Source organism: Plectropomus leopardus, chromosome 19 (assembly GCF_008729295.1).
Source record: "Plectropomus leopardus isolate mb chromosome 19, YSFRI_Pleo_2.0, whole genome shotgun sequence".
In the NCBI taxonomy this organism is placed as follows: domain Eukaryota; kingdom Metazoa; phylum Chordata; class Actinopteri; order Perciformes; family Serranidae; genus Plectropomus; species Plectropomus leopardus.
Genome location: NC_056481.1, coordinates 17,580,548 through 17,606,571, shown reverse-complemented (window position 1 = coordinate 17,606,571; position 26,024 = coordinate 17,580,548). Strand labels below are relative to the sequence as shown.

Below are 26,024 nucleotides of genomic sequence, written 5' to 3'. Positions count from 1 at the left end.
TTGGAATAATATCACAGCTGACTGGCCAATTATGTTTCAATAGTACGTAAATATTTGCTAACTTGTTCACCTCAGTGTTATGGGTAAGTGCTGCCCATTTATAAAAGCAAGCTTGCTTACATGATTACACATGGATTCATTGGTTAGTGTTGTGTACTATAATTTAAATGTTTGTTGGATAGTATAATTACTCTACTGTAAACAACTTTTTTGGCCAATAGAGTGCCCCAGGAATAATTTTTTTCCTGTAGGCTAACATAGAAGTTAGAGTTTTTTCTGATACATTTTAAATAAAAATAGACAAGAAAAAAAGAACTGAAATTTAAGCCTAAATTATCAAAAAGGCAGCCCCCCTGCAGTAACTCTGAGGAATCCCTAGGGGTTGTAGACCCCCTGTTGCAGACCCACATTTTAGAGAAAAAAGACATTAAAACTTAAAAAGATTTTCCCACTTTATTATGCTTTGGAGTCAACTTTAACGAGTGCTGAGGCTACACACAGTACCCACATATGATACCCCAGTTTAGCTCTTCCCCCTTAAACTACTACGTCAGAGCGCCACCCCCAGATCTGATGGCTAGTGATGCACCATTCATATAAAACCAAGCCCTCTCCCCTCAGTTTAGTGACTCACCCCATCCATCCTGTGTTGGAGTAGGCCTAGAGTGTTCTTGACGGTTCCTCGTCACTGGCGGTGTGAAAGAGGCTGAAGGGTGGAGACCCAGTGAAAGAGAGGGATATAGAGGACAGAACTTGGCCGCTCCACTTTTGCAGGACGTAAAAGTGGGACAATCTGTTCCTTGGATGATCTCCAATTCTACTTTCCGGGGACCGATACACTGAAAATATATCTATACACATGCTCTGTCCTACATAGGGAGAGTATGAGTGAGTGAGAGGATGAGAGAGAGATTGACAAAAAGTGGAAATATGAGTATAAGTTGACCTGACTGTCCATAAGGTCTTTATAGTACATAGTGTGATTTGAGTGAATATTCATTCGAGACTGATGAAAATAACCCCTGCAGCACACAGACAACACTGTCACACCAGCTATCACAGCAAATTCTGCAGAGCACACACAGATAATATATGTAGTGACAGTTAGATATTGTAACAGAAGATAATCATATTGTAATTTATCATTTAAAATGCAGTGGGAAAAAAGGATGACACATTAAAATGAGTCCAAGATATCCACCATTATTTTTTGTGTGTAATTTGCACTGCAGTAAACTTGAGTTTGACTTATTAGCCAAAACATGCATAATGTTTTGTTTATACGGAACCCCAAGGACTAAAGCAACCAAATGAGCCTCAAAGTCATTATTGCAATTTTGCTGTGCTTTGCAAAAAGGATGATGAACTGCACAGAAAAGAACTCAGGAAAGGCAAAGACGAATAGAGACGAGAGAAATCAGTGACCTCTCTCTACAAATCTCTCCGTCCATCCATCTCGACTTTCCAGGTGCTCAAGCAGGGTATCCATCTCTGTCCTCGTTATCATGATTAATCAGTTCCTGATTCTTCATCTTACTCTCACTCCATTTCCTTACTTTCTCTGGACCCATGTCGGCCCAGATCTATCGAAATCCTCTCTCTGACTCTCCACATGGCTTCTAATCATCAGAAGTCAAGCTGCTCTCTTGGTCTCCCCTGGGCAGACCAGCTCGCCAACTTCTGAAATCTTCAGATGTCCCTGTTTTCTACTTTTACATTGCATGACTGTTGAAATTTTCATCCAGGTTTTGAGTTACGAGCCCATAAGATCAGAAATAAAGCAATCATTTGAGAAAATTATATCATAGTGTATGTTTGGACATTAAAGGATAGGTTAACATATGAAGACTGTCTCTTTTTAGTCTCTATGATCCTCTGTCCTTATTCCTCTTTCATACTTTCATACTACCATGAACAGATCACTTCCTAATGTGCTTCCAGTGTTTGTGACGGGTGACAAAATCCACAGTCATAACTCCGTAAAAATAGATTCAAAGTTTATCTGAAGCAAACATGAACAGTCCAAGTTAGACAAAACAAATGAGTATCTTTCAGTGCTAGTCTTTTTAGCATGAATTTTCCTGTTTGTGTCATATTCTTTTACTGCAGCACATCAAGAAAACACAAAAAGTATATAGGTGATGCTTTCATTACCCAGGAATACATTAAAAACTTTTAAAATGTCAAGCTACTATAAAAGCCCTTGTATCATGTTCACAGACTGACTTTAGCAGATTTCAGCCACAGACAAACTCACATTGCTCATATTATTTACACACAACAGCTAAGACTACAGGACTTTAAGATGTTTCAAGGTTAAAGTAATGTACAGCAGTTTGATACAACTGTATCAGCTACGACAAGTGTGAGCAAAACATTTGAGTCACAAACTTGCACTTGCACACAACAAGATAGTGGTTTATTTCTGAAAGTTATCTGTCTGTGGTGGCCTGCATTTTCTGCAGAGCATCTCCACAATCTGAAGAAGTAGCCTTTACAGCAAAATAAGGAATTGAATCTGGTTTTAAAAGGACAATTAACTGCAAAATCAAAAATGTGTATTTTTCTTCTTACTTTAAACTGCTGTTAATCAATTTAGATTTTTTTGGTGTGAGCTGAGGAGTGTTGGAGATATCAGCTGTAGAGATGTTTGCCTCCTCTTGAATATGATTGAACTAGATAGCACTCAGCTCGGTCATACTGATGACTGTAATTTCATTATGTTGACCTGTTTTGTAAAAATGACATATATGGCACTTCTGTCCATTCTGGAAGAGGGATCACTCCTCAGTCGGTCTTCCTGAGGTTTCTACCATTTTTGGGATGTTGTATGTTGTATGTTGTAAAGCCCTTTGTTGAATTTGTGATATTGGGCTTTACAAATGAAATGGACTTGAAATCAACCTTGTTTTGTGGTATCAGCCACCACTGTGTGAATGTGTGTTTGAATGGGTGAATGTGTCATGTAGCATAAAAAGCACTTTGAGTGGTTGGAGGACTAGAAAGGAGCTATACCAGTGCAGGTCCATTTATCATTTACCATGAGCTAGTTAACATTACAGCACAGAGTGCCATTTAGTTTAATTATATCCAAGAGAAGGCAGACACCTTTACAGCCAATATGTCAGAACCTCAGCCACTCACACCAAAACAAGCTAAACTGATGATTAGCACTAAAGGTAAAAGGCGAATTATATTTTTTTGATTTTGGGGTGAACTGTGGTAAAATAAGCCTTGCTGACTTCCAATAAGTCATACTGAAGAAAAATTTAAGTTAGTGGCTGAAAAAAGAAGAGCTTCAATGTAAAAATTTTCTGCCTCTGACATAAGATTCAGAAAGACTGCTCTGTCAAGAGAGTAAAACTCATTCCTCTCCACCACCGGCGTTCTCCCAAGAGAAAGAAAAGTCAAAAATAGTTGGAGAGCTGATGGCCAGCACAGGGACAGGAGAGCCAAACAGCTGGCTAAAAGGAACTGACTAAGTCTGAGCTATTTGTTATGGCAGAGTGTAGGAGTTGAGTGACATGGTGGGGAAGGCAGACGAGACGAATTGTGACGTCCATTATGAGTTGTACAGGCTGAGGAGGGCGTTTCAGGAGGTGTGATTGGCATAGTTAGAATGTGAAATCAAATAGCGCTTTATTTTAAACATGACAAAATTTTATCCTGTCATCCTACTTTTATCCTCACGTTACTGTAGATTTTGGCTCAGTTCTCCACTCGCTCTCATTCCTCTTCCAGTCACGGCCGTCCTCTCACCCCCTTTTTTCTCTCAATCTGATTACTCTGCTTTATGCAAACTACAACTCTCTCCATCTTTCTCTCTTGTGTATTCCCCTTTCGCTTTTACATCCCAATTATTAGGCTCCATCAACTCTCAGCCTGTCCCTCTAGTTCCTTATCTTGCCGAGTGCAGACTCAATGTTGATCAATATTTGATGAGACTTTGTTCATAAATCAACGTCCCCTATTCCCTCCTGGTGTACTTGAATGATAGTGTTAATCTCCAAAGCTTGTTAGCTTTTGATTAGAAAGGTATTTGGGCTTAAAAATGATACATCAATTTTGTAGATGTAAAAATGTAAATCATGCAAACAACAATGGCCAGTGGAGGGTCCTGTAGTGCACTATTCTCTAAAAATAATGGCCATTTGTAGCAGCTGAGCTTTTTTATGGTGATTGATAGGCACAGAGACCCTTAAATTTACCTTAATGAAAAAAAGTTTCATAAGTGCCAGACAAAACATTTGTTTAGTCATTTATCACATCAGTCTATAGTAAGTAGTTAGATACTCATCAAATGGTTACAGTTTTTCTCAGACCATCCTTCCGTTTTCTCCTCTCCCCCCGTTTCTGTCTCTCAGTTTTTCTCCGGGTTCACTTGCTCTGACAGACATTGTGTTTGTGTTGAAGTGGCCCACCCTGTCATTCTCGGAGCATCTTGGGGGATTGACCACAGCCACTCCTCTTCTCTCTGTGGTATCACTCTTTTGCTCAGAAATGCTCAGCTAGCAGACTTCCTTTTGGCCACTGACACATAAACAGGCCAGGCTTGGATTGTTTTGCATACATCTGGTCAATCATCCAAACACTGCAGACTTTTTAATTTTGGCATTTAAAATATGATTGTTTTGAAAGTTTCAGTAACTATCATTTGAATTGTTCCATTGCGAGAAATAAATTGTAGTGTAAAGCTGCAGGAGTTTGGCTGGATTTTGTAGACATACCGACCAGTTTCTAGGCCAATCTAGGCCAATTTACACAAGTCTAAACATTGATTGATCAGATTAACCAAAATCCAACAGTGTTGTGCATGTTCACACTTCATAAGAGCAAGCTCAAAGTACAGTTCACACAGATTAAAATAAATAAGTTAACATTTGTGTTCAGTTTGAATTTTAACTAAATTCACAGTGCCAAAAATGAACCATTGTATTTTCACCCTTTTCTTAATGAAATACAATTTTGTGATCATCATAAACTCATAGATACTTTCAGAGACTGGTCAGATGCTTCAGCTTGATGTGTTGTTTCAGATTTGCTGCAGATGTCGCTGATGTTCAAAACCAGCAGTCACAATTTATATATAAATGTGAGAATTTTTTCTGTTGGAATCTGTACTGATTTGTTCACAAAAGTCCCTTCAAATATCCATATAAACTGGTCTCAGCAGTACCGCCAGCTGCTTTGTATGAAGTGCCATTAGCACTAGCCATGCTGATGTTGTGTTGATGTGCCAGTTGCCCTAAATCGAGCATTGTTAACAGATGTGGGAGTGAAGAACGCTCACGTTCAAGTTCATAAGTCAAATTCATAACTGAAGCATTAAGTTCACTATTTGAAATGGTAATGCACATGCACAACACTTAAATCCAAAACTTAAAATCGTTCATAAACTCAACCCTGTGATTCCCAACGAGAACCAAGCCGTCAGTCCAAACAGTTCCAACAAACTCCCACCAACACAGAAACGTCATCAAACCTATTAATCACTGTTTGGTAGTGTCAGCTGGGCATTGTCGCTTTAGCGTGCTGAGATGCCACCAAAATGTTGGAAAGTATGTCTATACTACACTCCACTCCATTCACATTAGGGGTATGGAATGAAGTACTCTAATGGTGTCAATATCTCTTCAAGAATACTGGTATTGTAATATTTTAAACAATACCCAACCCAGTATAGACACAGATTTTCAACTTTACTACAATCACAAGTAGAGCCAGTGTTTGCAAACAAGCAAGGACAATTTGCTTTCCAGCCAAGAATGATAACAAAGCAATCCTCTTGTAACAGTATTTTAATATATACTTTATGACCTCTTCATCAGTTGTTTCTGTTGGATCTCTGGCTGTTGACCAGCTTCTTCATCTCTTCATAATTATTTATGTCGATTTCAGGCCACTGTAAGCTGTCCCAGACACCTGTTGATGTCCTTGGTCACCGATAGAGGTTGATAAGTCAAAAGTCATAGATCACTTAATGCCCCTTTAACCCTCATCAGCACCATGTTTTCTACATATTTTACTAAAAACTGATAGACTCTCCATGTTGGTACTCTGTGATTGAATGGGTTTAGATCTGTGCCCTAATTTCATCTGATATTTTATTGAGTTCCATCTGTCCTGATACCCATCTATTTCAGACTCCCAACTCATATGATATTCAGAGCACCAAACTACCAATGAGACAGTGGGAGATTCCCTGCGTCATTCACCATCATTAAGGCGGCTGTTGGCAATGGTCCAGATCTGCATGATGGCAAAGCCCCTGTAGCCAGACTTCACCACAGAAAAACCAGGACAGAACATATGGAGGCGCCAGTATGCCAAATCTGAAACAGTGAAGCAATGAGAATAATCTTAAAGCAAAAATCCACCCTAAGACACTATTTTAGTTTTAAAGTTACTAGTAGCAGTTGTTGGTGATGCAAGTTGTATTTGTGGGCCCATTTTATTGTTTGATAGTACTTTATTTTTCATGCAGATAACTTGCCAAACACAGTAGACCTGACATCATGTCAGTCAGGATATTTTCATGTAATGGCAGTAAAGTTTTGTGGCCAGAAATGTTAAAGCTATCTAAATCTTCATCAGTCATCCGGGTGATGATGAGGATCATCCAGATAACCCTGATGAAGGCCACAAGCTGAAACGCATCGGTCCAATAAAGTTATTTAAACTACAAGTGTTGTTGGAGCTCTTTGACCTCATCAGTGAACTGCTGTGGACAGGGGCCGGCCGCTAAACATATTTTTGCCACCTATAAAAAGCTTAAGTGTATGCTATATTTAGAAAACATTTACTACTGTACCTTGCAATAGACCACTCTTTCTAAGGTGGAACTAAAGCAGCTGCATCGCTCTCCTCAATGCCAACAGGCTCCTTTAACAAAAAACAGTAATTTTACCTTGCAGAACACAGGAGTTGCTGATGATTGTTTAGTCTGTTTGTGTTATTCTGTGACACTTTAAAGGACCAGTTCGTTTTCTCCAAGGTCTCACAATGGCACAAACTAACTAACCAATCAAGTCAGAGGTAGACCAGAAACTCCCATGCTCTGCAACGTGTACTTGCGTTTTTGTCAGTAGTCAGGTGGCATTGAAGAGAGCATAGATGTAGATGCATAGCAGAGTTTGCCATTAGAAAAAGGCAGTCTGACTGCAAGTTAAAGCGGTGAAAATAATTTAAAGCCATTTATCCATTGTAAGTAACTGGTTTTTTTAATGTGGGCCATGGGGGGACTGTAGCCTACTGTATGTGACACTGAGCGAGAGGCAGGGAGACCCTGGACAGGTCATATCACAGGATATTCTAAATACAGCATACACTTAAACTGACATTGATCTTTTTACATTTAGGTGGCTAAAAGACATTTTGCTGCTGCCCCCATTCATAGCAGTACATTGCTTAGCTTCCATGGTGGTATTCCTGCCCGCTCCGAAAAAGTAGAGTCGTGCTGACAGCCATCAACTGAAGGTAATACACTGACTATGGCATACTGAAGTATGTCATATAGCTCCACTTAAAAAAAAAATCATTATTACCCCTTTAAGGAGTGTGACTGTGGGTTTTTTTTTTCTATTGGAAAAGCTTCTGCATTTTTGCAGTACACTTCAGATTAAATTCAGTTTGGCATATTCTTAAACAATGCAACAACCATTAAGCGAATGCCAGTACTCTCAAATGTGTTATCCTGGAACCAGGTTCGTAGAGTTGTCTGGACACCTTTGCTGAGTAATTCCCCAAAAGCACCTTAAATCTAGAATGCGGACTAATGATAAGTTATCCAGATAACTTGCCCCCTGGTCTTTTCATTTAAAGGCATCCAGGCTGGTTGTAAAAGCTTACAAGTTGGGGAGGGAACATATCATGTACAGTATCAATGAAGCTAACAGGATGTTCAAGTTCCACAAAGCAATAAATAAACCTGTTTGCACTAGAACTAATTGAATCAAACTGAAGAAAAAGTAAAAACCTGCCTCCAAATAATTTACATATTCTGTATGTAATCGAACACTTCTCACCAAGTGCAGGTGAAGGTTTGTTTGAGGATTTTTTAAAAAAATCACTGCCGCTTATGTGAAATATTGACAGGTTCACCTGGCCGTAAGCTTTCCACACTGCAACAATCAATGCACAATCCCTACATTTTTAAATTACCAATCCATAACCTTGCTTGCGCAAGTAAACCACCTTTTATTTGAGTATAATGCCAGATATATTGCTCTTATTATGGCTGTTATAGCTGTACAGCAAGTTGAGACACTTTTCTAGAGGTTGTCACAAAGCATTGTATCATATCCCTGAACCATGTCGACATGATCGCAGCAGGTGAAAGGACAGTGAGTATGCCAAAAGATCAATCACAACGCCTCATTTAAGAATCACACCAGCATTGCAGTGTATCTGAGGGTGGAATTTTCCTTTAAGGAGCTCACATTTAGCTGTTAGCCCTGGGTTGTGCCTCAGACGTAGGTCGGCGCCATTAGCACAAATGATCTTGACCTCATGTGAAGCTAAATTTCATACCCAACTCACTCTCTTCTGCAAAGAACCTGTGATGCAAATTCACAGAGTTTATATATAGCCTGTCTTTCATCAGCCTGCTATTCCCCGATGCATTCCCAGTGGCTAAATGGAAAATGTGGACCAGCTGTGTGCTCATTCACACATGTGGACTTATTAGCATTGCCGGTGGCTAGTTTTTTTTTCTAGTTTTTGCACGTGTCTTTTTACATACTTTCTAATTCTGCTAAGTTCACTCTATCAGTGTAAGAGTTAAATGACCAATGTTTACCTCCTTCTCTGCCTGTTTCCTACAGCATGTTTCTAAGGATGAAGCCAGTCTCATGGGATAGCCATGTTTTGTCTCCATGACAGCTATGTCACTCAGCCCACTCTGCAGTGACCCCCTGCACAGCAAAGGATGCTGGGAAATAATGAGCACTTTTATCCCGGTCAGGATGACAAAGATGGGGAGGATGAGGAGGAGGAAGAGGAGCAGGGAGGAGAAAACAGAGAAGGGGAAGATGGACGAGACACGGAGAATGGAGGGTTAGAGGGTCCGGAGGAGAAGGAAATGACGGGAGGACGACAATCCTGGGAAGGGAAAGGTGGTGAGGTGCTGAAACCAGCAGCCATTGTGGTTGGGAGACAGAGAGCAGAACGACCGCTGAGGCCAGGCAACTTGGGCAACCGGGGTATCGCATATATGTCCAATCAAGCCCTGCTACATCATCAACCTGTCAATAAGCAACAGCATCATCTCATCGCAGCCAATCAGCAGCCTCATCACGCAGGCCTGAATGCGCTCCAGAAGAGACGAGCTCTCATGGAGCGCAGCATGACCACAATGGCTCCCATGGAGGACACTTACCTGACCATGATGGTGTTCCGCATTGGAATTCCTGACATCAAACAAACAGTAGGTGCACATTTTCATTAAAACACCAAACACAATTTAAAGATTTTATGAAACAAAGACCATCACACAAGAAACAATCAGAAGTTCCCTTTGACCCCCAAATACAATTTGATCTACAAAATAAACAAGTCCAAAGATTCAGTAGAGTTAAGGCAGAAAAAGATTATGTCGCCCGGGTCAGTGCCTTATAAAAAAAACTTGTGAGAAAAGTGTTCCTCATACATAGAATTTGTTAGAATCATAAGAAAAAAATGTTAATCCTTTGAAACCACATTTTTGTGCTGCTTTTAGATGCCTTTCACAAATATTTAAAATTTTGAATGCTGAGCCAGTTGTTTTCTTTGCAAAACATGGGTGAAAAGGCAATGAGCAACTTGGTAATTAATGTTTTACACAGTAACTGGTTACGAAAATTAATTTTTAAAAGCCAGGGAAAAATTACTGTATTTATAATTATCACAATTACTTATTAATGAAGTATTTCTGTTACAAAATTATAATTTTTAAACACTTTTTACATTTAAAAATATATAGATATATTTATGTATTTCACAAATTTCAGGTTATTTCTTGATAACGTTTGCATCTTTCTGTTTTTTGTTGCTCATTGCCTTTTTTTCCCAAGGTTTTTAAAGAAATTAAGCCAATTTGCCAAGGTTTCAAAGTGTTAAAGAACCATCAAGCTCAATCAAAATTAAACTTTAAAAAGTTTAGTTATCTATGTAAAAAATCTCCATAGCAAACAGGGCACAGACTGGAGGTCTTTCCAAATGAGGAAGTAGTTCAAGCCAATTCTCTCTGGTATTACTGCCTCAGAGAGAGAGAGAGAAAGAGAGAGCTGTAAAGTGGATACAGACAACTTTTAACTTTCCCCCTCTAGTGTTTTCAAGAGGTATTATTGTTTGCACCGCTGTCGCAAAGACAGTTGGATCACTTTCCGTTTTCTCTTATAGCCTAGTAACTACTACAGTTTCTAAAGTTCTTCTGTTGTTCCACCATCCACTGTTTCTGCTACTGGGGATAGTAACTGCACATAACCTATACTGACACTTTTTGGCAACTGGGGATAGCTACAAATAAATATTGGGGAGAACAAAAGCTTTTCCTGTTTTTGTTGGGAAATGGTTGACGCACTTCCTTAGTGCCTTAAATGGAGGCTTTATTTTCCCAGTAGATTGTCTCTATTAGCAGTAAACCTCTGATTCTCTGCCCAAATCCGATGTGCGTGACTCACCAGCCAGGTTCAGGCCAGGCCATGCTGTAATTTTTTAAAAACTCCCCAGGCTTAAATTGGGTCGTGTTCACTCTAATTTTATTTTATTTTTTTTAATGCAGGACTTATAGGCTGTAATATCATAAATGATTAATGAGCTGTGTTGCCATTAACTCATCCAGACTTCTGTCTCTCATTAATAAAGAGAAATGTTATATAGGGTCTATTTACCGTAATATGTATGGCATAAAACCATTTTTGGGCGCATGTTGGAGATTTTGTTACAAATATCTGATACTGCACTGAGAAAACTGTAGTTAACTTTAGCTTGCATTAAATGTTTTGTTTTTTTACAATAGAAATTTGGGAATTTAATAGATTAATAGATTTTTAATCTGGCTAAGGCTCAAAATCTCTGCATTGATTTGAGCTTGTTTCAGACTTGGACAGAAACTATGCAGGTTCATGTAGGGTCAGGCTTGTTTTTAACCTGATTGTAGCTCTATGTGGCAGACAAAATTGCATAGTGAAAGTGAGGCTTACAGGAAACCTGATGGTGTCATTCTTCTACAGCCATTACGTTGTGCAGTCAACATTTACTTAATTAAGATATGTTAAAGCGAAAACTTGTTTTTGTCTTTTTTATTTCGACACACATAAAAAAGCAATGATAGAAATGATGCATTTGGGTTATTGAAGCTTTCCAAAATCTGATCTTTGTGCAAGTACAGACTAAACTAAACTTTTTTTCATTACTTATTTCTCCATAATTTCCTGCAGTGTTGACTCTACATCTGTTTCAAATTAGTTGCAGAGAAGAACCCATGGGTGCTTGATGCATACTTTTTTTTTCACATTAGCCAAATAGTGTGCGCAAATGTTCAAGCACATCTCTTATTTCAAAGCGTTTTCCATTCCAGTCATCCCACAAGCCCAGGGATGAATCCCAAAAGGAAGCAGGAAAAAACACACGCCTGACTTGTGTTGAGCAACCTGCGAGGGCTGACATATTCAGTCAGCAACACCATGTAAGCATCTGCCTTGGGTCAGGCATGGTCATAATTAGTTTCCAAAACTGAAGTCAGTATCAATTCACACATAGCTCTCAGTTGTACGGTGGCAGCAGGTGAGAATTGGCCAGCCCACGCACGCCATATCCAGGTGAGAATGGGTGCCCCACTCTAAGCCCTCCCCCAATCTCCCTTTCTCCATTTCCAACTCCCTGAACATGCCGACCGTTCTACATGTCAGCTAATCTGCCCTCAATATAACAGTAATTGCTAATTATCTAATAGGTTTTTAATGAGTTTGGGGAGAGCTGGGGAAGTGAGTGACGCTGTAAAGGAAGGAATATGTGGAAGCCGTCTGTGTTGCTCTCTCCATCAGCCACAGGCATCATGTTCAGCTCTGACAAACACTCCCCACTCGGAATCTCACAGCTGAAATAATATTGAGCCGAATTTGGAGAGATGAAGAGAGGGAGGGAGCTAGTTAAAGAGAGTAAGGGGAGTAAATGCTATGAGGAGAGAGTTGGGGAGTGAATAAGCAAAAAGGAGGATATATGCATTTCTAAAAACCATAATACTGCACAGGGAAGTTCCTTATACCTCTCCTGAGTGGGGACCAATACTGCCCGGAAGATCTCAGAAAACAGAGCGATGGGGAAAGAAGTGTCACTGTAATATAGTGTTTACATTACCTTAGGCTTCTCTTGCAGGGATTAGCCAGTTGATCTCTCTCTTTCACGCACGCTGTGAATTTATATGCACAAAACAAATGCACTCCCATAACGCACACATATACTTCGCAGCTCACTTATATGCATGTGCATACACACGCACATCCTCATCATGTGGTTTACCTCCCAGGGACCACCAAGACATTGCTACGGCAACGGGTGCCTGCCTTCACTAATGAACTGGTTGCCATGCCAATAGAGTTGGTTATACTATCATATAGTGCAACCTAGTAGTGGTGGTGGTGGGGGGGTTCACGGGGGGGTGGGGGGCAAAGAGGGATGTGGAAGTGTGCTGAGCTGTGCAATTTTACTTACAGTTCTCTGAAATGGAGCAATAGCATGGATGCATACATCTCATTCAGGGCTCTCAGCCCTGTTGTTAAAGCCTTGCTCCCGGTCGGCTCTGTCCTCAGGCTCCAGACTTTAATAAGAAAAGGACAAAAAGGATGGTCTTTCTGTGGAAAATGCAAAAAAAAAACCCACAATAATATAAGGGAATTGGCAGTGCACAAATCAGCATGAAATCTAGTTAAGCATACCACATACACATGATACACCCAAGGTGTTTTTTTCACTGAGGCCAGTGAGCTTCTAGTGTATCACGCACAGATATATAGAAAGAGGCAAAGGAGCTTTTCTCTTTAAGCTACTTTGTTCTTTCTCTGCAGGATTGTGGCATAAATCTGACATTACGCATCCAGAGATATTAAGAATATAGCACAAAAGGTTAATATTTATGCTAGTATAAAATATTTACTTCCTCATGAAGGGTTAAGAGAGAAAGTGATGTGAAAATAAATAGACCCCTATATCCTGATAGCACTGACAGACTGTAAGTCATCTTATTTCCATGAATATGGCAGATGATTAATTATTTACAGGTAATGCATTCATATTCCGCACACACCACATTCTCATGCAATCATCGTTCACAGACTGATCTTAAAACAGTCACACTACATTATTAATCCATAATAATAAAATGCCATTGGTCGGCTATTTAACCAAACTAAGTTATCCGCAAATGTGTGTATTAATATAAATGCGTGCAGGTTTACAGACGCAAATACTACCATTAAATTAGTTGCTGTTTCAATGTTATTGACTTTTCTTCAGAAGTTCTTAGAGGTACAAATGATCTTGTTTCCTTGGGAGAGAAAAAAACCCAAAGAAGACAAAATCAGAAACAGTGAGAGACCAAGACAGGCTATAGCTTCTATCATGAAGCCTAGCACTTTGCAGTATTCAGACCGTTTACTTTAATAAATTAGGAATTCCAGTATTTTATTTCCTTGGCATAGGAAATTCAGTCACTATCTGTGTATATGAATGACTCTCTTTCAAACAAAGTCTCAAACTTATGTCATCAAGTATTAAGTCTAGAGCTGCTGTATAGACAATGAATGGGGTTCTGTGGACCCAAACAGGCTTTATGCTGTTCTAGTGTTTTCAGCTCTGAAACAGAAAATGTACACATATACTCAGGACATTCCCCTAGGTGCTCTCAGTGTCATCTACAGCATTTTTCCCAAATTATTGTTAACTTAGCAGCTCCAGACTATGTATGCTATAACATCACACATTTGAGTTTTAGAACTCTATTTTTTGAATTTGGGTTCATGTTTACTGACCATGGGACCATAGGAATAAAATGTATGAATTTTGAAAATAGGCATAATTCCCCTATAAGTTAAAGTAGCAATACCACATTATAAAATTACAAGGGAAAGTCCTGCAAGTACAGAAGTATTATCAGAAAAATGCACTTAAAGTATCAAAAGTAAAAGTCATTCAGAGCAGGTGTCGTTGACAGAAACATTAGCTGACCTCCACGCTGACCTGTGCTCTCTGTGTGTCTGTCAGAGGTGTCTCCAGTTTGACCAGGACTGCACGGTGTGGAACGCCAAGCAGCAGATCATCTGCTCCCTCAGCGAGTCATTGTGGGACGTCTACAATTATGGCCTCTTCCAGCCGGCTGGAGATGGACGGGACGCCAAGTTCCTGGAGGAGGAGCGGGCCCTGCGAGACTACTCACAGACCTTTGAGAAAGGGGTGCCTTACCTGGAGGTATGGGGGGGGGGGTGCATGGTGACTTAGTGCAAAGCTATAGCCAGGACGTTAGAATTACAGGGGTATCTCTGTAACACCAACACCCACTAAAAATGTCTGACTTGATGCTAAAAAAAAGTCTTTTTACAGTTAGCTGTTCAGTCATATTGCCTATGAATTTAATTTCTGAAAATTAAATTATAATTGTTTGGAGACTCCTCCACACTACCAGGAATAACATTTTAGAGGGGAAATAATTCATGTATTTACTTGTTGGCCTCAAAGTTGTAAAAATTCAATATACTAAGTATAAAAAAAACCCCATAAAATATCTGCCTATAAAATATCCAAAAAGTATTGCTACAACCCTCCAAATTTAGACAAAAGTCAAAGAAGACATGACCTCTGTTTCCTTAGTGGTAGCTGCTGCTCTGACTGAGTGTGTCTTTATCACGATACATATATATTTGTTTTATTTTATATTTTTACTTGTTTGTTTACGTTGTTTATTAAGTTATTTGCTCCTAAAGAAAAACATCATTGCTGTCATTTTCAAATTGCATTCGGAAAAAAAAGTTAAATAACAGCAGCAGTGGTTCAAATTATTTTTGTGAATCTCTCATCTTTTCTAGCTTTTGTAGTTTGAGTACATTAACTATTGCACTGCGTCATAACTTGAAAACTTTAGTGCTCATAATTAAGTAAAAACCAAAAGGAATGTTCTCAAATTGCAGACAAATTACTCAAAAATGACTTTTTATTAAAATTCCCATGTTGAACACAGTAAATGAACAAATCTGGGCAAAACTAATATCCACCTCATAGATTTAATTGCATCCTGTGCATTATGTAACATACAAATTAGATTATATGTCTCCACTTTTTTAGCAAGTGGGCTGTGAGATGACATCAATACTAAGACATGGTGGTGTGATAGAATTATCTCACAGTGCCCTCTGGTGGTCCAGCAGCTGTAAATGTTGATAAGCTGGGTGGGGCTGAGACAGTATCCCACACTCAGGGTTTTGCTTCAAACCAGGGTGTTTACATTCTTGACAGGGTTCCAGATGAGGACATGTCTGTGGACTGATGAGGCCCTGTAACTAAACACTGCTCCTCAGCTGAATGTATCTCACAGCTCCATGAGTGGATGTATTTTTAACACGAGCAATGCCATTCTGAATCACATCAGTGCTTGAACAAGAACAGTATTTGCTGGTATACAGTATTTTGTCATTTCTGTTAGTTTTTGCACCAGCTAATAAGCAAATTGTAGTTATTTCAAAGCATTATGCCAATTTGCTCCTTTATGTTGTCCAAACACACCTCTGGTGCTTGAAATATGCGGCTGTTCTCCGGCTGTCTGAGGTGCATAATGTTGTTCTGTTCAGCTCTCAGTTGCTAAAAAGAGCTTCTCCTCTCACCTACACAGTCCTCAATGGTTTGCCATCACAGCACAATACTGATGTGTTGACAGCATATCCAGTCAGGTGGTTTTCATTGACGTCTCCCATTCAGAGAGAGAGAGAGAGGGTGAGAGAGCGGAAGGCAAACCCACATGATCTCGGTGAATTCATCTTTTGAAGGATGTTATGTTTATGACTCAAAGGGGTTTTGAGGATTGATTCTCTGAAGCATGTTTTAGACCAGTGTTTTGAATTCAAACACCTAATTTTCATTCATGGCAGAATAAAGGAAGCTCTGAAACATTTGGAGGACCACATAAGAACGATCTACAAAGTCCTGCTACATGTATATCATTAATATCTATAGAAAACAATATATTCAAACAAATACACAGTTTTCAGTTAAGGTCAGGAAGGTAAAATAGCCTGTCAGGACATGCCAGTGAGTACATTGTGTTTAAACAATGTCAGGCTTTACTGCATGTCAGATCCGATGATGTATATGGCTCTATGCAGCTTTCGCTGTATTTAAAAGAAAACTGCCCACTTTGTGAGCAAAAGATATTTAAGGATAGTTTAAAGATATTTCATGATAATTAGAATAAATAATCAACATTAACTTTCATTCATTTATAGGCACAATTTTAATTTTATGAAGACATTTATAAAACATTACGATACCTTTAAAGTGACAATACCAATACCAATAGAGTTCTTCATTTGTTACCTTTTTTCTGCTTAATTTAATACCCATGGTGTGAATGAAAGCATTAGTTGTGTAAAATGCCCCAGTTTCCACAGGCGTATAGTGTCTGGAGGTATTGGAAGTGTATTGTTGATCACGCTTGTGGCATCACAGCACACTTAACTGCCAAATCACCGTGCTTGACTTCACCACACCACTGGACAGGATAGTAGCTTATCCATAAATGGGCCAGTCACACATTGCATTGAAGAAAAATTGTGTTGTTTATCTGCGAGTATAACCATGAAAATAGAATACTGCACATAAGACCTTTATTAGTAGGCTGACACTGAAGTTGGCTTCGGCCTGGTTCCCTTAACAAAAAGCAAATGGGATTTTTCCATTGGATTTGCGATTATTTCAGAAAATAAACTCTGCAGGCAAACAAAACATAATGATGCTTATACATTTTGTTCAGTACGATTATCTCAAGAAAACACCATTTAAATTATTTCTAGAAGTAAAAAACTAATGTTAGGCTATTAACTACACAACACTACAGTCACATGACTTTAACATCTCTTCAAGTCTCTTAAACTTGTTATCAACAGACGTTGTTTAAGGCACCTAACAAAAAAAAACAATCAAAAATCCCATTAACTTTGAGTCTTTCCTGCACCAATCTAGTAATTTTTTTCTAGATCTGGATACAAAAACAATCGAATGTAGGTATCTTTGAATGGAGACGTTTCTATACTACTTGGGGCTTGGTTATTTTTGTTAAATACCTTAAAGGTATTGAGTGCCGATTACCAGCCCTATTTCCAGTGCGGCCTTACTGTACATGTGATTGAGCTTTTTCCAAGAAACAGACAACAAAATTAGATTGTTTTTCAAAATAATTAACTCATGGAGGTGTTCCAGTGACTTTGAGTGGGAGAATGACTATCTGGAAACAGTGAGAGTGTTTAGCTGCAGGTTAACAAGAGTAAGCTGCAATGCTGAAATGAACAAAATGTAATTATTTGCTCAAAAAGCACAAGCCATCATTTTTTGAGTTCTTTTTACTTAGTTTTGATTCCCAGATTTGCTTTCTGCTAAAAAAATATTTAGATCATAAAACATTAATCTGAGGTACAGATTTGCAGCACAAATAATGATCTTTTGTTATTTCCACTATGTCCACTATTACTAAATTGTTATTTATTTATTTATATTATATACTAAATTGTTTTGCAGTTTGATGAATCACAGCTTTCATGTGTTATCTTTTTTCTGGTCCTCAGTTTAGATACAAAACCAGAGTTTATAAACAGACGAATCTGGATGAAAAGGCGCTCTCCAAACTCAGCACAAAGGTATTTCTTCTTGCATCTATTGAATATTTCTGGTGCACAACATTCATTTCCACTCAGACAATCTTTTCCTTCCTAATCTTCTCTCAGGCCAGTCTGAAGAAGTTCCTGGATTATATTCAGACTGGAGCAATAGAGAAAATGGCAAAAGTCCTCGATAAAGGTCTCGATCCAAATTTTCATGATCCTGACAGTGGAGGTGAGTTTGCACACAATCCGTTTTCTCTGTCTCTCTCTGCAAGTTGCATTTTTGACTGAATTCATTTCGGATGTCCAATAAACAGTTTTCTAAGTGGCACTGGGTGATGGTATGAAATTCTATCAGAGTATCTAAGGATGGATTTTTCACTCACACTTTTCCACCTGCCATCTCTCCTGACCCCCTGCCTCCCTCTGTGGGATCAGAGACCCCGCTCTCTGTGGCAGTGCAGTCGGGCCTGCCGGTGGAGGGCATCAGATTGCTGGTTCAGGGTGGTGCTCATTTGGACTTCAGAAGCAGAGATGGCTTCACACCGGTGCACAAAGCTGTCAGGGCTCACAATCACGCTGGGCTGATGGTAAGAACTTTGAATTAAAGTCACATCTATCTGTCTATCTAATTATATATCTATCATATATCCATCTATCTATCTATCCATTATTTATGTATACATACATAGCTCATATGTCTCACACATGTTTACCTGTAAACACGTGTGTGTGTGTGTGTGTGTGTGTGTGTGTGTGTGTGTGTGTAGGCATACTACAGTGTGTGTGAGAAATTGTTCTACAACTGAAAAATGGCTAGACAAATCTACTGTCCATCTGTTTATCCATCCATCCTGCCTTCCCGCCTTCCTTCCTGCCTTCCTTGCATCCTTCCTTCCTTCCTTCTCATTTTCTCATACAGACAGAATATATACACCCACACATTAGAGAAGTAATTCTTTTTTTTTTTATCTCTTCTTTCCAGGCTCTCTTGTCCCTTGGAGCGTCTCCAAACTACAAAGACCGCTGTGGCCTGACCCCACTGTACCACACTGTACTGACAGGGGGCGACACCTCCTGCTGCGAGACCTTGCTGTATTACAGGGCGAAGCTAGGGACGCGGGATGAAAACGGCTGGGATGAGTCCCATCAGGTACCAATGGAAGTTTAATCTCTTCGAATGATAATAAACTCCCCAAATACAAATCTGTCTATCTGTCCATTGATTCCCATGTGGTTTCATCATTTCCTTCCATATTTTCATGTTAAGTATCTCTGGTCTTTGTCTCTCTTAATGTGAACTTCAGCAATGCACCAACATGTGTCTGTCTCATGTCTGTGGTAGATGCCACGTTCCACCGCCCTCTGACTCTCTCAGCATTTTCTCACACCCCTCTCTTCTCCACCTTCCTCACTCGTGTGTCCATTCTCTCTCCTTCCTCCCCTCCTTCTCTCTTTCCATAGCACAGAGATGAAGAGGAGATTGAAATGGAAGAAATACATAAGGTACCCATCATCCTGCCATCTCACCATCCCCACCAGCCTCTCAGAGGCAAAGGCAATGATAATTATGATTTGTTATTACAAAAAAGTGAAACTGAATGAAGTGACCAAATAGTGTCCTATAACCCTGTTTAAACCTGGGTCATCTCAGTCCACATCAGAAAGAGCACTGGACCTCTTTCTTACTGTAGATACGGGTGCATTGCCTACATTATGTCTCTGTGACATTCTGGTAAATTTGCGTTTGTGCTGCAAGCTGGTTGTCATGGTATTTTATTTTGGATTTGCCATGCTCTGTTTTCTTTCTTTACTTTGTACGTATCTTGTGATATTTTAGTCCCTGCAGAAAAAAGTATGAGGGAACCTCTCAGGCTGCTGAAGGCTTATTTCTGTTGTTTTAATGATTTTTGTTTCCTTTCTTTTCCACGGTGGTGCAATGCTATTGGCTCTGACCTGTTTTTCTGTAAGAGTAATTACAGATCTAAATGTGGATGTAAGATACATGTCTCCCTTTCTCTTTGTATCTCTTTTTCAATATCTTTCATCTTCTGCCCTTTTCTGCCTAATTCTATTCTAATGAATATTCTATACTATTCGACTAATAATGACAATTTGTGGATATTTCTATCACACTCTTGACATGGAAAGGCTTGCCAGAATGGCTTCGCCCAGCACCTGGAACATCTGCTGTTTTATGGAGCAGACACCTCTTCTCAAAATGCCTCAGGGAACACTGCACTTCATATTTCTGCCCTGTACAACAAGGCAAGTATGGAAACAGATTACCTTATATGAAACTATTATTACTATAATTACAATGCTGGTTTTTCTAAAGGCATTAACTCATCACTTTCCTTCTCTAAATGATCAGGAAAGCTGCATCCGCGTTCTTCTGTACAGGGGAGCAAATAAGGAGGCAAAGAATAAGCTTGGTCAGACCCCTTTTCAGGTATATGGTTTCACTATCGATTAAATGACCAATGTCTAAGATGTAGGGGGATATATTGGCGGAAATTAAATACACTAATTGTTTTTTTTAGTATATTATCACCTGAAAAAAGGAAAAAAATGTTTTTTTGTTGAGCCCTTTATATCTACAAAGGTAGCGGGTCCTCGTCTACAGAAATCACCATGTTGCTTCAACATGTTTCTACAGTAGCCCAGAATGGACAAGTTGACCACTGGCTCTAGAGAGGACCATTCACGTTTTGCATTTTCGTATCGCTGATCATAGTTAGCAGCCCTTCCGCGACAAGCTGCATGGGATTAAACACAAATTTTTTTATGGTGAAACTGCCTTATTCAGAGATTTTGCTGGTTTAAATCAGGGGGTTTGTTTCTTTAGGGGAGGAAAAGACCTTTGCAGATAATTCGGCTTCTGGCAAAAACCTGAAAATCTTGATCCTAATTTATCAGAGAAAATAGGTGAGCAAACAGTCACAGGAGTATGGCAAATGGTTTGTCTTCGATTTGTCAAGCAGAGTAGGAGAAACACCAATCTGTACCATGAAACTGCTTGAAGTGTGTTTACTAGTCTAAAACACCAGGTCCATTTGTTTAGGAGATGAGGAGTCTCCTGCTGACAATTCGGCTCCTGGTTCTAAATCCTAAACACTGTACCTGTAACAGAAAAAGGAGACAACCCAAAAAATGAAGAAGCAGCATTATTGCAAAACCTTGAACACTTATGTCTCATTTGTGTGTTTGCAGCTAGCTATAATGTCTGGCCACTTTGAACTCGGGGAAATCATCAAAAACCACAAAGATTCTGACGTAGGTAAGCTTTCATGTCTGATTGCATCTTTTGAGGATGCTACCAAGTGTTACAATCAGTTCCCAGCACCTGCTTTTCTTTGTACTTTCCTGAATCTATCATGTATTTGCCCTTATAATCTCCCTTCCTTTCCCCTAACAATCTACCTAATTTCTCCCTCCATTTCATCCTGTCACATAAACCCCACTTTCTTTCCTCACTTTTTTTTCACTCCTTCTTAATACTCACCTCTGATTCTTCACCCTGTTAACCTCACACCCTTATCCTCAGTGCCCTTTTTGGAATCACCAAAGTATGTTCCCAAGCGAAAAGAGAGCGCCCACACCCTGCCTCTCCCTCATTCCCACCCCCTACTGCGTGCTAACAGCGATAACTCCATGACCCAGTCTGACCCTCTGGCCCTGCCCAACAAGGCTGCAACCAATCCCAACCCGGGACAGGTATTGAGGACCGTTAGGTGGCTGCTTGTCTGCTGATCTGTGTGATATTAAATATGCTTAGCTGATGTTGCATTGCTTTCTCAGTTTTTGATGTATCGTAAGTTACAGGATCAGCTTTGACGCACTGTCTGTATGGGACTTGGTATGTTTCTGTAGGGGCAGCGTAGGGCCTCCATCGGCATGAGAAGCTCCAGCAGCCCCAGAGCTCGTACTCGCTCCCCATCCAGAGGGAGAGGAGGCCAAAGTGACACAGAGGAGAGGCACAGGCAGCCAAGAGGCAGACAGGGGTAAGGACCCTGTGGAGGGAGGTTATACATGAATAGAGGGAGAGTGGTGGGTTCTTATTCTGAGCAGGTCCTTTAAGGCCATCTACCAACAGGGGTCAATAAATCTCTCGTTACCATTAGCTGTATGCAGGACTGCATGCTATTTATAACTTTAAGAATGTCATATATTTAAAGTACAGCATGGATGGACATTGTTGTCCTGTGAGGCAACAGAAATGGAGTAGCCAGTCACGGCCTAAAAAAGCTATAAAAATATCAGATGGCGGTGCAATAGCTCCTGCAACAACCAGGAAATAAAGACTCGCAGTCTTCAGCCATGCTACTGGCTCTGTGAAGCTGTACAGTTGTGCTTTTAGTGTATTAGCTTATTAATATTTCCTAATTAGCACTAACCACAAAGTACAGCTGAGGCTGATGGGGAAGGTATTTGGTCATAATCATAGTAGTAGTAGTAGTAGTAGTAATAGTAATAATAAACTTGATTTTTGTAGCACCTTTAATGTCAAAGTTTTACTAAGAAAGAAATCACATGAACAGACACTTGACATGAAAATACACACATAAAGATAGAAAATAAAACACACTTAAATAATATTAAAAATGATATTAAAAAAAACAAGGAGAAAATATAATAAATAGAATGTATCACATAAGATGGAAAATAAAACCCACTGACTAATAATATTAATAGAGTAAAAAAAAACAATAACATAAAATCAAGTAAAATACAACATTTTAAAAGAAATTAAGCAGTGCACAGTTGTGGACAACAGTGAAAAATTAAGTAGCCTCGGTGTACTTGGGGAATTTGTTGCACTAATGTCTAATATTTGTAGTATGGTTTTGTTGTTCGGCTAAATGTTTTTTTTATTCATGAGTATTTATGTAAAACAGTTGATGTCCTTGGATGCAGGAAAAATTTCAGAATTTTCTCTGAAAATGAAATGAAATCAGATGAAATAAAAACTAAATTCAGCTTTCTTTATAAATATTACTATTTATGGAGCTTACTTTCTTGATATCTATAGGGAGTGTGTTTCATAGCTTTGGGGTGTAATTAACAAAGGCTACATCCCTGATTTTTTTGGCTGTTGCTGGGGAACTCAGATAAACTAGCAGCAGACGATCACAGTGTTCCTGAAGGCAAATAGTTAAGCCCATTACGGGCTTTGTGTATAAACAGGAGGACCTTAAAATCAAGTCTAAAAGTTATAGGAGGCCAGTGCAGGACGGCTTAGCCTGGACTAATGTGCTCTTTCATCTTAGTTCTAGTTAATAGCTGAGCTGCATGAACCAAAGTGCTGGACAAATTAGAATGAAAATTGTAAAATGATGATGGCACAAGGTGCTGTTGAATACATCACCAAATCTCATTAGGATTCATTATCAAGGAACAATGGGTGTATAAAATTTCAGCTAAAAATAAACTGAAAAATCCTTGCTAATACAAAATGTTTGGTACTTGCTATTTGTGAGGCTTGAAATTTTGCAATTAGTAATAATATCCTGAGGTCGCAGCTTAAATGACAACCACCTCCACATGCTTTACAGTATTTCCGATTAGCTTATTACTCATCACACTAATTCCTTGTGTCCTAAATGACATTAATTTCTTGTGGACTAAATGCCAAAATAGTGTGTAATCTAGTGTAGTATTATAACACAGAATTGAGGCACACTGACTTTGTTATGATTGTTAGCACTTTGTATATACCTGACATACAATAAGAACTGATTATTAAGCACTGTTTGTAAATACAAGATTGCTGTTGGTTTGACTGATTAGTATGACTCAACTACTGACTCTGATTTAGCCTGACAGGCTGTATGTTGTCTCACTTTGTCTCACTTGTTTTTCCACAGTGTGGGACACAGTCTTATCTCATGGTTATCTCGCTCTCTCTCTTTCTCCTTCTGTAGTGCAACCTCAGCGGGCAGTGGGGGAGGTCAGATGAAGCGTATGTACAGTGCAGTGCCAGGGCGGGTTTACGTGGCCACTCGTGCCCACTCGGCTAGTGGAGACAGAGAGCTCTCACTCAGCAAAGGGGACAGAGTTAAAGGTGAGATAGAGCAAACATTTATGAATGGTAATTAAGAAGAATATTTGAAAAAAAAAGCCCATTTTGATCATGTAGTTTTTTTTTATCAGATGGACATTCTCAACTGCAGGTGATTTTGTGTAATAACTACAGTGCAGCTGCAATACAGTCTGTTGCAAAAGAAAAAGCATAAGCTGCTGTATCTAAACTTCAACAGCAAGGAAGAGGTGTACATGAGGGAGGAGAGGATTGTAAACAAGAGAAATTAGAAGCACCAGCAGAAACATCCAGTCATCACAAAGCAATACATGTTCCTCACCATTCTCAGTGGATTATACAGTGTTATAAAAGGCAGCTTAAGGTAAACAGGAAAGGTTGAGGACAAGATATATAACAGTGTAAAATTTTGAGACTGCCCAAATTATATACCAGTATACTATTTCTTTATCTGTCTGTCCAGTGGTACAAGGTTGTGACAATGACTGCAGTGCACACTATTATGAAGGCCCTAGTGTGCACTAGTTACTAGTTATCAAGCACACACAAGAACACCATTACACATATATATTTTACCAACAATGTGTTGGATTTTACAGTTGAATGAGTCACTTAGGTTGTTGTATTTGGCGTGTATAAAGGTCAAAGAAAAAGTTATCAAAACATAACACAATTGCTAAATTAATGTTCTGATTATTTGTGACTCACGTTATATCTATCTTGCTATCCTAGCGATACCTGCTGTATCATTGTCGACCATATATTGTATTAAAATGAACTGACTAACTTTGATGTCTCCAAATGATTTATGGAGTCAGTTTTGAAGCCTTGGGTTTGGCATTTTGGCCATTGCCATCCTGAATTTTTGGAGCCAGAAGTGACCATATTTGGACAGGTTGAAGATGTTAAGGAGCAACTGATGGATCTGACTCATAGACTGTGACTCACAGACTTGCTAACCTTCTCCTCCTGTTATTTTTTGTCTCGTTTTTTCTCACTGCTGCTTTTATGTGTGAAAGGCATGACTGCTAGCTCGGGTTGTCAGTCTTGACAAATTTTGCATCTAAACTACTGTATACTTCTGTAAACCATATTGTGTCATCATATGATCAAACAGGGACTTGATATTGGACCACTTACACTTACTAACATACTGTAGCTTACCCAGCAATCATGATTGCTTATGAAAAAAAATACCAAAGAAAGGAATATATTGGTCATTTAATTGAATATTTGATGTACAATAATTTTGTTAGAGATTGCAACTAAACACCATGACAGAAATGGGTTTTCCTTTTCGAGCATATAAAATGGCACTGTTTCCAGTGTTAATTTGAGATGTTCTTTGAAAATGGTGGACTTTTAAGGTGACAATCTGAATTTCTCACAATGGCTCCAAAACATTGTTGGAGGACCCTATTGCAACTGTGTTAGCTGCACTGTCTATATTGACCCTCCTGTTTCTGTCTGTTTCAGTGTTAAGTGTAGGCGAGGGAGGATACTGGGAGGGAACAGCGAAAGGCCGTACTGGCTGGTTTCCTTCAGAATGCGTGGAAGAGGTAGCAGGTCCCAGCAAAGACAATCGACTAGGTAAGACGAAACCAGTTAGAATATCACTTCACTATTATGTTTAAAAATATTATTCCGTCCGTGGCAAATGCAAAGCCTTTTGGGTTTGTGGTAATCTATTGAGAAACAGATTTTGCAAGATATCTTTTTAAAATAAATTGTAAACAAGTCTTGTGCCTGATTGTATTTTTTTTCTTGTTTTTGTACTCTTTGAATTATTAATGAATTTAAAGAAATTTGTAACTGTTTTTTAGATAACTCTTATAAAGTTAACAAGACAATTAATGATAAGACATAGCACATAGATTGGGGAAAGAGCATATTGAAAAATGGGTTACATGCTCCCTCAGGCTGGAATTATCCTTTAAGTCACTGTAACACCCAGCACATGTCACACTCATGTTTACCAGCAGGCCCTTGTGCAGCACACAGTCGCACATGTACAGCACAGACATTCACTTTTCAACTATTTTCACAGCTGCACTGTTCACACAGGAGGCAAGCCATATGCCACACAGAAGACGCAACAAAACGGGTGTAAATTTATTTGATTCATTTGTGTGTTTCACTGAAGAGAC

General features: G+C 39.2%; 1 protein-coding gene across 1 annotated transcript in view; it reads left to right on the top strand.

The window, feature by feature from the left end:
* The window catches only part of LOC121958391 (SH3 and multiple ankyrin repeat domains protein 1-like), a 52,733-nt gene that overhangs the window by 6,213 nt on the left and 20,496 nt on the right, over positions 1–26,024 (top strand). Inside the window, exons 2-15 of the mRNA XM_042507286.1 lie at positions 8,823–9,424; positions 14,239–14,442; positions 17,802–17,873; positions 17,961–18,069; positions 18,276–18,427; positions 18,823–18,990; positions 19,302–19,343; positions 19,989–20,105; positions 20,212–20,289; positions 21,051–21,117; positions 21,385–21,554; positions 21,711–21,841; positions 23,762–23,901; positions 25,354–25,467. Of these exons, the coding sequence (XP_042363220.1) occupies positions 8,927–9,424; positions 14,239–14,442; positions 17,802–17,873; positions 17,961–18,069; positions 18,276–18,427; positions 18,823–18,990; positions 19,302–19,343; positions 19,989–20,105; positions 20,212–20,289; positions 21,051–21,117; positions 21,385–21,554; positions 21,711–21,841; positions 23,762–23,901; positions 25,354–25,467 (2,062 nt within the window). The 5' untranslated portion in view covers positions 8,823–8,926. The remainder of the gene's footprint in view (positions 1–8,822; positions 9,425–14,238; positions 14,443–17,801; positions 17,874–17,960; positions 18,070–18,275; positions 18,428–18,822; positions 18,991–19,301; positions 19,344–19,988; positions 20,106–20,211; positions 20,290–21,050; positions 21,118–21,384; positions 21,555–21,710; positions 21,842–23,761; positions 23,902–25,353; positions 25,468–26,024) is intronic.